General features: G+C 37.3%; 2 protein-coding genes across 7 annotated transcripts in view; both read right to left on the bottom strand.

The window, feature by feature from the left end:
• The window catches only part of EPB41L2 (erythrocyte membrane protein band 4.1-like 2), a 238,933-nt gene that overhangs the window by 33,858 nt on the left and 191,083 nt on the right, over positions 1 to 13,992 (bottom strand). For 4 of the 6 annotated variants that reach the window (XM_011951634.1, XM_011951639.1, XM_011951638.1 and 1 more), the window contains exon 12: positions 12,406 to 12,578. In XM_011951634.1, coding sequence (XP_011807024.1) covers positions 12,406 to 12,578 — 173 coding nt within the window. Of the gene's footprint in view, positions 1 to 3,948; positions 4,051 to 5,395; positions 5,543 to 7,459; positions 7,523 to 12,405; positions 12,579 to 13,992 lie in introns of all 6 variants that reach the window. The other 2 variants (XM_011951632.1, XM_011951633.1) reach the window with 2 other exon arrangements.
• On the bottom strand, positions 8,494 to 10,469 carry LOC105518595. The gene has a single exon (XM_011951631.1). The coding sequence runs from the start codon at positions 10,454 to 10,456 to the stop codon at positions 9,803 to 9,805; it is 654 nt and encodes a 217-aa protein (XP_011807021.1). The 5' UTR covers positions 10,457 to 10,469; the 3' UTR covers positions 8,494 to 9,802.

Here is a 13,992-nt window from a genome sequence, read left to right as displayed (position 1 = left end):
CCAGCTCCTACCATCTCCTCCCTCCTCGATACCACCTTAACTCTCTGTACAACAAACATTCTGACAGCAGACCGCATTCATTCCCTCAGGCATGCTAAATATGCCACAGAATAAATTACCCTGCCCCTTTTTTTTTGCAAAAAGAAACAGGTAAAGAAAAACAATTCAAAACAGGAAGACAAACTCAGTGTTGAAAGCTCAATGAGCAACGTGAAAATTATTTCTCCCTTAAAACGATTAAAGCAAATTTAACTTTGCTGTGTCTGGCTCTTAAATGATGGCTCCTAACCTGCCTGAGGGACAACTGTCCTTAGAAACTTGAAATGTCAATACTCAAGAGTCACCCCGAAGTCCCTCGTGTCAGAAGTGTGAGAATAACTCCCAATAAACCCCACTATTCAAAATTTTTTTTTTTTTTTTTGAGACGGAGTCTCGCTCTGTTGCTCAGGCTGGAGTGCAGTGAAGTGATCTCGGCTCACGGCAAGCTCTACTTCCCAGGTTTAAGTGGTTTTCCTGCCTCAGCCTCCCCAGTAGCTGGGATTATTAGGCATGCGGCACCACACCCAGCTTATTTTTGTATTTTTAGTAAAGACAGGGTTTTGCCATGTTGGCCAAGCTGGTCTCAAACTCCCGACTTCAGGTCATCCACCCTCCTTGGCCTCCCAAAGTGCTGGGAATACAGGCGTGAGCCACCGCACCCAGCCACTATTCAGAAATCTTAAAGAAAAATCAATGACACTCCCCAGGGGTCCCCTCATACTGTAAGCTAAGAAGGGTGAGGAGCACAGAGAGCGAGGTGAGGAGAGTGAGGTGAGTAGGCACTTGCAATATTCAGCAGAGAAAAAAGCTTCTGGACTGATTTAGCTTCATTACCATCTCTATGATTACACCCTCCCTAGGGGAAGTGGGGATGGGTGGGGTGCCCTTCACAGCGAGAGATCACTGGGGAGCTTAAAGAAATGCCAGACATTTCATTATTCAATGACATACCTTCAAAAGTACCTTACAACTCAATGTATATAATCTCTTAGACTCAGGAGAGAATACTCTATGCAAATTTAAGTCATCATAATTCGTACAACACGTTAAGAGGATTACAATAGAGTTATTTCTTTTTTGTTTTTGTTTTTATCAAAGTATTTTATTCAGTCTATTTTTTTTTCACCAGACCAAGTCTATTATCTAGTGACACAGATACAAATTAGAACCAAAGGTAAATATTTTACAAAACTTCATTCTTAAGCTGTTTATGTTTTTGCCCTAAATATCATGCTTTCCCATAGGTATGTTCAGAGTTCAACACAAGCTCTGGTCTGCCAACTGTAACTTCACACCATTCTCAGATTATAAGTGAAGAGTGACAATGCTATCAATGGGTATAACCACCAATGCACTTCAGTTTATAAATAATTCACTAACCAGGTAAAAGCTTTAAGAAATTTACAATAGAGTTATTTACCCATCAAAGATTAAATGACTTGGTTTCCAATTTTCTGCTCTACTCTCAAAATTGTTCAAATTCAAACTACAGCCACTTTGGAAATTCAATTTTTTTTTTTAAAAACAAATTATTACTACTTTTAAAAATAAAACTATAAAAATCCATATTATAGAAATTTGGAAAAACAGTCAAATTCTATACTTATGCATAATTTTTTTTATTTTACTTTCAGTAAGAATTACAATTCAAAGATAAAGGAGAACTCCTGCAGAATTAACAGTAAAATGAAGATACGACAAAGACAGAAATTGAAAAGGTACTCCAGTAAAGTCAAAACACTCCAGTAGACAAATGCTCACATACTTTCAACTAACAGTAGTATGTTATTTGAAGAAAAAAAAAAAGATACAATGTAGGTGGTCGATAAATGTTTGCTGGGCAAACGGATGAATGGATGATTGTAATAAGAACAATCTATATGTATGTCAAAAAAGTATGTATTTTCCTGCATGTATTGGAGGAAAAGAACAGAAAAACCAGTAATTTCAAGTACAGATAAACCATTCGGGGACTTTTCCAGATTTAAATTTCACATTAACATCACTTTAATGTGACTTCTATGACAAGATATTTTATACTGTACATTCCTAAAACATGAGATCTAGAAAAATGATAATTTTAAACATCTCCACTAAAATGTCAAAGTTTCCTACTGTAAAAATCCAAGGACATCACTTTAAATTTGATCGAATGATACCATGTGATTGCTTCTGGAGGATAGGTTATCACAAATACATAATATTTCAAAGCATGTGATATTAAAGTCCTCATTGTACACATGGAGTCTAATTGGCTTTGGTTTCAGGCTAACCTTTAAGGTATATAAATAGGTCACTTGGTTTAGCTTCATGACATTGTCTTTCTCTTTTGCAATGTTCTGAAAATATTTCATCTCAACTAGACCACAAACTCCTTATTTCTACTTATTTTGCCTCCTTCCCCAACCCCACTATGTGTTCTGATGAACACTCTCTACTAATTAATGGAATCTGCTTTGTGGAAGGGAATCACTGTTCCTTATTAATAATCTCTGCTCTCATTCACAGCCCCTATAATCTATTCCTCATCCAGTGCCAGGGGGACTCCTGTCAGACACAGGTGGGATTCTGCCACTACTCACCTTCAAACTCTCCAGTGCTTTCCCATCACTCCTATTGTACAATTCCAAACTGTTAGCATGGTCTTTAAGACCGTGACAAGACCTAGGGTCAAACCTCTTTGAATTTTCCTTCCTTCGTGCTGCCCCTTGCTCACCAAGTCCTTGTCATTTGGTCTTTGAGTTCCTGTGTTGTGGCTCTTCCTTACACGTGGATACATTTTCACATGTCCACCTGGTCATCATTAAAGTTTCAACTCAAATGTCATCTCCTCCTGACCACAATGACAAAACAGTCTTCCTAATCCCCTCCTAACACAACATTGTATTTCACCTTCTTAACATTTACTTCTTAGTGTCTGAAACTTTCTAAGTACCAATTAGAAAATTTTCTAATCACTGGCCGGGTGTGGTGGCTCACACCCTGTAATCCCCAGCACTTTGGGAGACTGAAAAGGGTGGATCACGTGGTCAGGAGTCCAAGACGAGCCTGGTCAACATAGTGAAATCCCGTCTCAACTAAAAACACACAAAAAATTAGCTGGACATGGTGGCGGGCACCTGTGATCCCAGCTAGACAGGAGAGTTGTTTGAACCCAGGAGGCAGAGGTTGCAGTGAGCCGAGACTGCGCCATTGCACTCCAGCCCGGGCGAAAAGTGCAAGACTGTATCTCAAAAAATAAAAAAAAAGAGACACTTTTCTAATTAACAATTTCCATGTTTCCTCCACTAGACTCCAAGCTCTCTAGTCCCGGCAAATAACAGACTGACCACCTGGCTAAGTAAAATCAGTAGAAAGAGAACAATGAGGATGTAAAAGCAATGGAAAGCGAACTTCCTCACCAACGTCAGAAATGTCACACATGCAGGAGCAGAGAGAGAGATGAGGGGCTGCTATGGTGCATCAAAATCTTTGTTCCCATTAAAAATCTTACAAATGAAAACTCAAAAAGTTTCCATATGTAATTAGTAAACTCATAATCTAAGGCACATAAGTGGTTATTTTAACAACACAATGTGCGTAAGTATTGCACAAACAGTGCATTTTCACATGAAATCAGTTTCCCAACTGTCAGCCACATACATCAAATTAGGAATCACTTATCACCTAAATTGGTGGATGTTTCTGTATGTCAAATTTTGACTTTTCAAGTGCTTCTGCAATATGGTATTTCCCATCCAACAATCCTATGCTTCTATACACAGGGGATTTAACTTTTTAAATGCTCAAAAATCATTTCAAAAAAAGTTTAGTATGACACACAGGAAAAAAGAAATCTTATGGCTGTAGATAGAAACAAAAGGAAAAGGGGAAGAAGCAAGAGTAGATCCAAGGGTGCAAGGTGAACACCTTGTCCGTCTCCTGAGCTTTTTCTTCAACTGTCCGTGTTGTCGGCATCAGGTACTTCTCCTTCACGGATAAAATATCCTTGAAAAGATGGTCTCCTTTTCTCTATTGTTTTAAACAATAGACATAATCAACAAATAAGACACATACATTACACCTATAGCAACACAAACATAAAACACTGACCCTGTGTGGGTCAATGACACACACCAAGAGAAGCGGCACATAATGGAAGGTGAAAGCCTTGGCGTGGCATCAGACACCTTCTCCAGAAAACACAACATTCTCGAATGGACTGCTGAAATTGACATTTTTTATCATCTTCAGAAAAATCTGAAACTAAGAACTGAAGTTGTATCCAACTTCATAAGACTCTACCATGCATGTCTTAACATTTTCAAAAGTTCTGTGTTTCAGTTCAGCAATTCTTTTTGCTCATCTGTTCTTAAAGAGCTTTCTTTTTCAATGGCACAAACTTAGAAATTTAAAGCAACTAACAGCTTTTCTTTTTAAGGAAAGGTGAATAAAAATAGCACTAGAATATCTAAATCAATGTCTACAATTTGGCGACATTCAAGTCAGACTTGATGCTGAAAGGAAAAAGATGAAATTGTAGGGTAACATCTTTATACCATTTTTTAAACTACAGATTAAATATAGTATGATCACTGTCTGCTCAACTATGATAAACGAGCCCATGGAAGTTCTTGGTCAGTAACAGGAGGGATTTGGAAGAATCCTACAGGCACAGAGGCAGATGACAATGAATGGAGAAATATATTGAGAATATATCCTGAAGGCAATATGTACTCATACCAGTGGTGGAGAGAAGTAAACCATGAAAAGAAATAGAGTAAGTGAGGCGAAATGTTATGATTGAAAAACCATTTTAAAAACACAATTCTAACATTTCCTTACTGGGAAGTTTCAATATTAAGTTGTAATATATATAATATTTTTCAAGTTTTCAACAGGGCTCATCAGTCTTTAAAGCTAAGTTAAACTCATTTTCCTCACAGTAATAACCTTAAACCACTCTAACAATAGTCTATATTCCTTTATTTATTATTTATTTATTTATTTATATTAAGTAAATTTCCCTATTTCAGATATCAGTAACTAAAAAGCTTATTAAATACAGTATGTTACTTTATAAATTGTCCTATATAACAATTCATTACTACTACCAATTTACCTGAGTAAAATAGTGAAATTATCCTGAAACTATTTCAAAAGTATTTTGAAACTCATGCAATTTACCTAAGAACTAGGCCAATAACTATTACATTGTTAATAAATATTTAGTATTTAAAAAATTGTTAGTAATTACATAAAAATAATCAAATGGGAACATTTTATAACTTCCCTAGAATCAACATAGGAGATTAACAATTTAAGTTTTATTGAACAACTGGAGTAAGACAGAGCCAACAAATAGCTAATGACATACCCCTTGTGTCTGTAGGGACAGAGGTGTGATACGTCGTTTTTCCCATTCATTAGGGCGCGGCTCAGGTGTGGATTCCATAAAATTGCGCTTGAGTTCACTAATGCTAGCCTGATGTTTCAGTATGTCCTCCTGGGCCTTATCCAGTTCCTAGCAATATGTAACGTAACAAAGGGGGGAAAAAATCCAAAAGGAAAAAACCCAGTAGGACAAAAATAAAACCAAAAAATAAGATAAAGCAAACTTATGATTTAAAAAAACCATAGTAAAGCAAGAAAAATGCCAAGTCTCTAAAGCCATATTATTATCTATGAATAAGTTCATGAATTCATCAAAATTTGAAAATAAAGTCAATGGGTACTTCTTCAATGATTTACATTTTAAAGGGTTCTGATACCTTCTCTGTTTAGGATTTTTAAAGGAATAATTATTTACATTATTAGAAAGATGACATGGAACTGATCATCAAAATGGCTAATAACACTTCCTTCCAGTACCTGGATTTGAAATTCAGACTATAACTTTGTTCCGGCAAATTTACCTTTCTGATTAGGACTACTCATAAAATTGCATTCTGTAAACACAGTAAATCAAGTACAAAATAGAGAAAGGTACAGACTCAGAAGCACACTGGCTGGAAGAAAAAGTCAGACCAGAATCATCCCCCAACTGGAAAAGTCAAGGATTTTTTTGTGTGTTTGTTTTCAGGAAATTCCAGTGGTGGCTTTTAATTCTTAAGGAATAAAAATTACTGCTTCCAGAGGCTGCTTCTGTTTAGCCTCTTTATAAAAAAAAAAAAATGAACCACAGACTGGTCTCATGTACTTGCCAAGCACAAAAGTGGGGTCTAGCCTCCGCAATTGCCAGATGGTCCTTATCCAGACAAATATGCAAGAAAAATTACCAGGTCCATTTTCACGGGAGAGGACCCGATAAATGGTATTTGTGGAAATTTTTCTGACTGGCTCTGATAAATAGTACTTGTGGGAATAAAAGGTAATTAGTGTTCAGGAAATGGTTTTAACCAAATTTTAAATATTTATTTATATTTCAAAAATCATAGGGCCACCTGTGGATTATAGCTTTCATCCCACTTTAAGGAACAGGTCATGCAACCAATAAAATTAGATATTCCATATTCATGCACAAGCATAGTAGCTCATCTATGAGCTTCTATAGCCATTTGCAAAAACTCATGAAAATCTAAAAATCTTTGCATGGCATGGAAAAATGACTGTGGCTTGAGATCAGGCACATTTCTTGCATTGGTTCAAAGCAATGTTACTTATTACACTGTACAGCATTTTAGTAAGTTAAGCAAAAGTATATTTCCATCAGTTATCAAGCTGCCAAAAGCTACAGATTAGTCAGATTACTGAGAGCTGCAGTTCTCCATTGAATACATTGCCACATACTACTGTAAAATAAGAAGGGGAAAAAAAGTGTTCTCATGTGACATGGGGAACATATTTTACATTCCTAATTGGGTGACTGGGCTTTCTTTTCCTCCTTTCCTTCTCTCTCACTTTTGCTTATTCTAATTAAAATAATTCCTTTAATTAGCATATTCTCAAACAATACTGAAAGTGGACCACATTCCCAATCACGGATTTTAACCAAAAAAAAAAAAACCAAAAAAAGTGGGCATAGATCAAGATCAAGAGTCAAATGACTTAATGCCAGATCAATAAACAAATCTCTGTTCTAGTTAATATATATTAAGGATGAGACTGTGTTACTTCAGGTTGATGCCCTAGAGTTAATCCTTTAGGAGAGAATAGGTTTACTTGTAGAACAACTTCAAAAATACTGGATAAAAACTTGATTCATTTGACTAAATTTTTTTTTTCCCACTTGTCACTTTGAGAACTTCTAGTAGATACAGTCCTGCCTAAGCCACTTGAAGGGAACACCATCAGGCTGGTAACATGCACTCCCAAGTTGAATTCCCCCATGCACTGCATGCACCGTGCTTGAAGAACATTGCCGGCCAGCCTAGGCGTGACCTCCCGTCCACAGCAGCCGGGCAGCCATTACGACAGAGTTGTTTTCTTAGATTATACAAACCTCCAACATTAAATTGCTATGTCTGACATAAATATTATCCCCTTCTACTCTCAAGGAATTTTTCTGTGAAATTAAATCACACACAGGGGGGAAAAGGCAAATAAACATAAGTGTATCAATCAGCAAGCACCAAAACGACCCAGAGTTCGACAGTCTAAGACATTAAAATAAAAGAGGAATACAAATCTTATGAACTTAAAGCCACAACAAGCACAACTCACAAATAAACCCTGAGAGTGGACCCTCCCCCCCACAATACTAATGGCAGGCAGCAGCCATGAGATGTTTAACTTTAGGGAAAACTCAGCCACCTCTTCCAGCTGTGTTTCCTCTTCTTCCATCTTCGCCTGAAAAGTCACACAGCAAACGGCCAGAAAGAAGGGGAGCATTAGTGGAAACTCTGCCATCAGTGCAAAGAAGTTGTGTTTGAACTTAAATGGTGAATCAGTGTTACCAACCTTTACTGGGAGGCCCTCAGAAGATGCAGCATATTAAGCCACTTTGGTCTTCCTTCACCTACAGTGTTGTACCAATGATGGAAATGATCCTTTGCAAAGGTGGAATGGAGGATGGAAGCTTCACTCTTTCTCAGTCCCTAGATTATGCTCTGCTTTTGAGTATTTTGTACTCAGGAACAAAAATATGAGAGTGCAAAAATGGCATAATTCAATCTGTTCTAATTTGAAATGTCTAAAGCAACTAGTGATGGGGTAAAGCATAATGATGTTAAATTTGTTTTTAGCTTTATATTGGTGAACAAATGTTCAAGCTATGATTCAGTTTGTTAAATATGGATTTCTTTCCTGGCTGGGGGTGGGGGATTGGCTTGTTTAACTAGTTTCATACTAAAATGGTGGGTATTTAAAAATAATCTTTGAAATATAACCACTTACATAAAATTCTTTAAACAAGAACAGCTTTTCATAGTTGGACATTTCTCAGTATCTGATGATTCAAAAGAATGAATGTAGAAGTTTAAAACTAACAAGCACTGACTGAATTTTGACTCAATGGAAAAAATGGTGAGAATACAAATATTGACTCCCTTATCAAAGGCAAATCATTTAACCTTTACAGGTTAATTCCTAATATATATCTTTTTCCTTCTTTATTAGGATGATAGTGTTAAATCTGAGAGTTCAAAAGGCTTTCCTTTTTAACCATTCATAGTATTTCAGAGGTAAGCAAGGAGCTCAGAGTCTTTATCAGATGTGAAAAATGAGACATTCAATCATCTGTTAAGAAACATCTTCCAACTCCTTGGTCAACACTTAATTCCCTAAAATGTTGATCTTTGATATTCCTCAGGTAAACTTTTTAACAATTGTGGTTTCTCCTACAATGCACACTCACTGCATTATCTTTACATTGTTCTTTAGGTTTGCTCTAAATTTTGTGATTTACTCTGTGTAGTGGTAGTGTCCACCGAATATGAGGCACTAAATTACCAGGCCACATTTAACAAAATAATCAAAAATATATTGTACATGTTAATGCTGACTTAGTAGCACAGAGGTAGGATACTTGAAAAAAAATTTGCCTTATATAGGGGTAAAAATCCTCAAACCAAACACCTATTTAAATAAAGGAGCACTAAGAGGCCCAATCTTAGTGTTATATAGTCTAAATATTCAAAAAGCCATGTTTCACTTTTCACATACATTTGTTAAAGACAACAGAACAGTACCTTCCTTATAAAACACCCTACAGTGACTCTTATATATAATTACATAATTTAAGGTTAGGGAAAAAAACTAGCTAAAATTCATCTGGTCTCCAAATACTACAATAATAGGGAGATAAGGAGCTTTTGAGATGAGACTTACAAATATCAGGAGTAAAGGTTACAGATACACCCTCATAGATGCAAGAACACATCTGGGTTTCCAACAAGAGAAATAACAGTACTAAGGAATTCCACTAATACACATCAAGAACAGTTATGTCCACTGCATCCTAAGTTCTATATCAGAACAAAAATGTTCCATCCTAAAGGAAGAGTATTAATAGCTGTTTGCAAAACGGAGAGACCCTGTACGGATTGTTACGGGCAATACAGGTTCCCTCCTCCCCCACACCTTCTGTTACAAATCCAGTTTGAGCTAGATATTTGTAAAATAATCCTACAATTTTGCCCTAAACTTAGAATGTGTGGACCTGGTCAACGGTATCAATGAAGAAGTGTCTACACTTATTTCTCATGCACTAAAACGTTGTGTGTGTGAAAATGTGCAGGTACTACTTTGTTGAGGGTAATCAGTGGTGAAATGTATGCACACATTTACACTCTATATTAGGAAGGGTTTAAGATAAAGTGTATTGTGTTGACTCCACAAACTGAACTTATGTGGGCATGCCAGCAACTACTTCCTCTTCGTCTAGTTTGTCATTCAAGTCACAGTCATAAGAAACATTAAAGGAGGCGGCTTTAGCCTCCAGACAGCAGAGGCATAGAGCCAGAGGAAGGGAAAAGGCAAGAGAAAAAGGAACTGACTGAGAAGCAGACAGAAGTAGCCCAAAGATGAGGATAAGGGAAGGAATGAATGAAGGGGAGGTGATTGGGACATAGTGCTGCACACCAGCGGGGAGGAAGGAGACCCAGACCTTGGGGAGGCTGGGGAAAGCAAGATATCCATCTTCGTCAAGAAGGGAGGGGAAGCCAGAGGGAAAACATTTGGAGAAACTGAAGAAGTAACCAAACTCAGAATCACTGTTGTCAGCTGCTTTAAGAGTCTTCCCACGGATGGGAGAAGGGCATTCAGGCTGAGAAGGGGCTATGGCAGAATCCAAGACCAAATCAGGCATAGCAACTTCAGAATCCCCCTGCTCAGACGTTTCACCTGTGGAAAGGTGCTCTAAGCTGTCTAGCGTGATCTGGTCAGCCTCCCCAAAGGGGTCTTCCTCTGAAATGTCTGAAAGCAAGTCCATTTCAGGGACAGGCAATAGGTTTGGGGAAAAAGATGAAGCACGGTGGATGAGAGGTGAAGGTGGGCACATGGAAACAGTCTATTCTCAAGTTGCAAACCCATGATTGAATATGAAATTACACAACGAATACAATCAAAGGAAAAACAGATGCAAGAGAGAAAGAGGACAAAAGAAAAAATGAGTAGTTAGTGAAAACTTTTACTTTAAAGAAGGGATTATATTAACACAGTGTAGTTAGAAATGAACTAAATGACCCATTTTTAAAGAGAAAAGACTAGACTACTTGTGTCACGTAAAATTCATACATATTGACTCATTTAATTATTTTCAAACTGATTGCAAATAAATCCCATGAGACTCAAACAGCATTATTTACTTTTAAACCTGGTTGCTGACAGACATTCAAAGCATTAGCAAAAATACCAGTGTACCCGGTTGTTTGCTGAAGACAAGCAGGATTTCCTTTAAAATTTAAAAGACCTTTTTCATTGTTTAAGGAAAATAACAAGATATGTCAAGTTAACTAGGCAAAATGGAACACAGATATTCTGAAATGTCGAGCTCTTCTGTTTCGGATGTAAGCAGTCATTCTCCTGGGTGCCTTGTCAGCAAAAATTTTAAAAAACTATCCTGACAACTTGTCAGCAATCGAAAGAAACCTTGTTGGACACAATTTCTGTTATTTTTAATTGAATTCCCAACCAAATCATTTTTCCATATGACAGTCACAAATTCTTTAACAATGGAATGTCGATGATTTGATGTCACTTGCTATACAAGTAGCACTTGACCTTGTGGCACGAGACTGGGCCCATATGGTGGCTGGTCCCTGAGACCGTCTCCATGCTGCGCCTCAGAGGCTATCAGAACAGGAATACCTGAGGCACCGGCAGCTACGTCATCTAGCAAGTCTTTATACATTTATGTCTTTAAAAATTTCAAAGTTAAAATTTAGAAAACACTATACAGCTGGGTTCAGTGGCTCACACCTGCAATCCCAGCACTTTGGAATACTGAGGCAGGTGGATCACTTGAGGTCAGGAGATCAAGATGAGCCTGACCAACATGGCAAAACCCTGTCTCTACTAAAAATACAAAATTAGCTGGGCATGGTGGCAGGCACCTGTAATCTCAGCTACTTGGGAGGCTGAGGCAGGAGAATTGCTTGAACCTGGGAGGCAGAGGTTGCAGTGAGCTGAGATCGAGCCATTGCACTCTAGCCTGGGCAATAAGAGGGAAACTCCACCTCAAAAAAATAAAAAATAAAATAAAATAGAAAACACTATGAATCAATATGATGGATTCATGTATTTTTATCTGTGCTTACTTCCAATGTTACATGCAAAAAAAAAAAAAGAGTCACTTTGTGCAGACACAGAAAAGAGATCTGAATTCAAAGGCTTCTCAAATCAATATTCAAGTGATGTTACCGCCCAAGGTAACAAAGGATAACAGTGACACATTTGAGAACACAATCTGGGTTACTTCTCCATTTCACTATGGTGTACGCACAAGATAAAGCCAAAAGCAACACATCATCTTCTCACTCTCGATTCACAAAACAATTATCCTTTCTTAAGAATTTCATTAATTATAGATTATTAATGAAAAATACCTTTGTTTATAAAGATTATCTTTGGTGATATCAAAAAATTCAAGTCGATAATTAAAATAAGAAGCTACATTTTAAAATTTACTTGGACCAAATCAAAAATAAATTTCAAATAATCATAGCTTTTCTACTTTGGGGATTCAATTAGATAAGGTGATTATGAGGACAGTCAAAAAGGCCAGTAAATTACTTACTTGCATTAAAATAATTTACATTGAAATATTCTGCTTTGAACCACAATCAAACAAAGGTTAGAGACCACTATGCATATCTGAAAACAGAAATGACCAACAGAGAACATAGAACAACTGATTTTAAATACTTGATTTCTGAAACAGAGAATACAACAGATAGCCTCTAGGTTAAGTAAACGTTTAAAACCACAAACTGTGTGAATTGACCATACCTTTCCTTCAATGAGCTGTAAATGTGGGGCTTTAGCTGGGCTTCTTACTTCCCTCCTGCCGTCCCCATCTTGTACCACGGCAATGCTGACAACTCCAGGGCCATAGGCTGAAATCTCCCCAGCAGCGTCAGGAAAATCCTTCATAAGACTTTGGTCCACGACACCAATTGGAGCTAGCAAAGAGTGACAATTTTGGATTATTTTAGGACATGTGAATTGTAAACTTTATGGAAAATTTTCCCCTTAAAGAGAGAAACAGGAAGCATATAAACAGTGAACAGGAACAGAGACATTGCTTGAACTCTGAAAATACCTACCATATAAAATAAACAAATTTTTAAACGTTTACCAAATTCTGAAAGTATTCTGAGTTTTAATGCACTGAACTACACCAGGGTCTCAAATCACAGGTGTTGGAAGGATATAGTCAGATCATGGAACTGGCCAGTAGAGGGAGCTCTAAGACCAGCTGAAACACCGGAGTTAAGGCAAACCCAATTACAAGGTAAGCAGTATTTTAACTCTTTGGTCTCCTCTGATTCTGAATCTATCTATTGCAACAAATGATTATGCAATTATTAAGATGATTTGCTCCAATAAGTTTTAAGAATTGCTCCATGAAGGAAACTTTAATTTGAATACCATTCAAAAGATAAAATAGTAAATAAAAGACAGTAAAGGTAAATTGTAAGGATTTTAACTTCTATATTTATATTTAGTATTTTTTTATTTTTTAATCCCCTTCCCCAATGTCTCAACATGAACTATGATAAGTCTATACATAGACACCTCCCTCATCCCAGAAAACCTGGCCCTCTTGTGCTCTCTTCTCTCCTAGAGATAGGCAGAAATGTATATTGTATTGAAAATTCTGTCATATTGCAGATCAAACCAAGACTACCTCAAACATTAGCAAGGCAGAGTAGTAGGTGGCAGGACTTCTGTCCATCTATAGCTCCTCACCAAACAACAGAACTACCACAAGGTCATTTCACTTTACATAAAGAGTACTCTATGGACACCATGAAGTTTACTCTGTTTCCATGTCCCAAGGGAAGCCTGGTCAACACAAACGCCTTTAGACTGCAAGCTCTTAGAGGGCAGCATTGTGTGTGAGCTACCATACTGAACTTGAGAGGCCTCAAGCACTTTGAATACATGTATCCCAAAACACCTCTCAATCCACAGCCTTCACCTGCCCTGTCCAAAACTTAATTCTTTCCCAGTCCTGCTTTTTTCACAAAATGCTCTTCTCATATTTGCTCCCATTTGCTTGAACTGGGAATGTGGACATCTTCCAGGACTCCACCTTCACCCCTTAACACTAGCAAGTCCAACAAAGTCCTTGCATATATTTCTGAATGTGGCCAGTTCTTCCCATTTCTAATTCTACCACCTCACCTTGGGGAGATTTTCCCAGCCCTTAAATACTCATACTTGGAATGCCCATACCAAATCACAATCAACATTAGAATAAATTTGCATTTTACATTAAGTATAGTTATTTTCCAGCAGTTTTGTTGTTGTTGTTGTTTTGTTTTGTTTTTGAGACAGTCTCGCTCTGTCACCCAGGCTGGAGTGCAGTGG

This window comes from Colobus angolensis, unplaced genomic scaffold (genome assembly GCF_000951035.1).
Source record: "Colobus angolensis palliatus isolate OR3802 unplaced genomic scaffold, Cang.pa_1.0 Scaffold322, whole genome shotgun sequence".
NCBI classification, from domain to species: domain Eukaryota; kingdom Metazoa; phylum Chordata; class Mammalia; order Primates; family Cercopithecidae; genus Colobus; species Colobus angolensis.
The sequence above is the reverse complement of the archived record's forward strand: the minus strand, read 5'-3'. Positions and strand labels throughout refer to the sequence as shown.

Coding starts and splice junctions, on each gene's coding strand:
- LOC105518595 (XM_011951631.1), bottom strand. CDS start 10,456: ATGTGCCCACCTTCACCTCTCATCCACCGTGCTTCATCTTTTTCCCCA.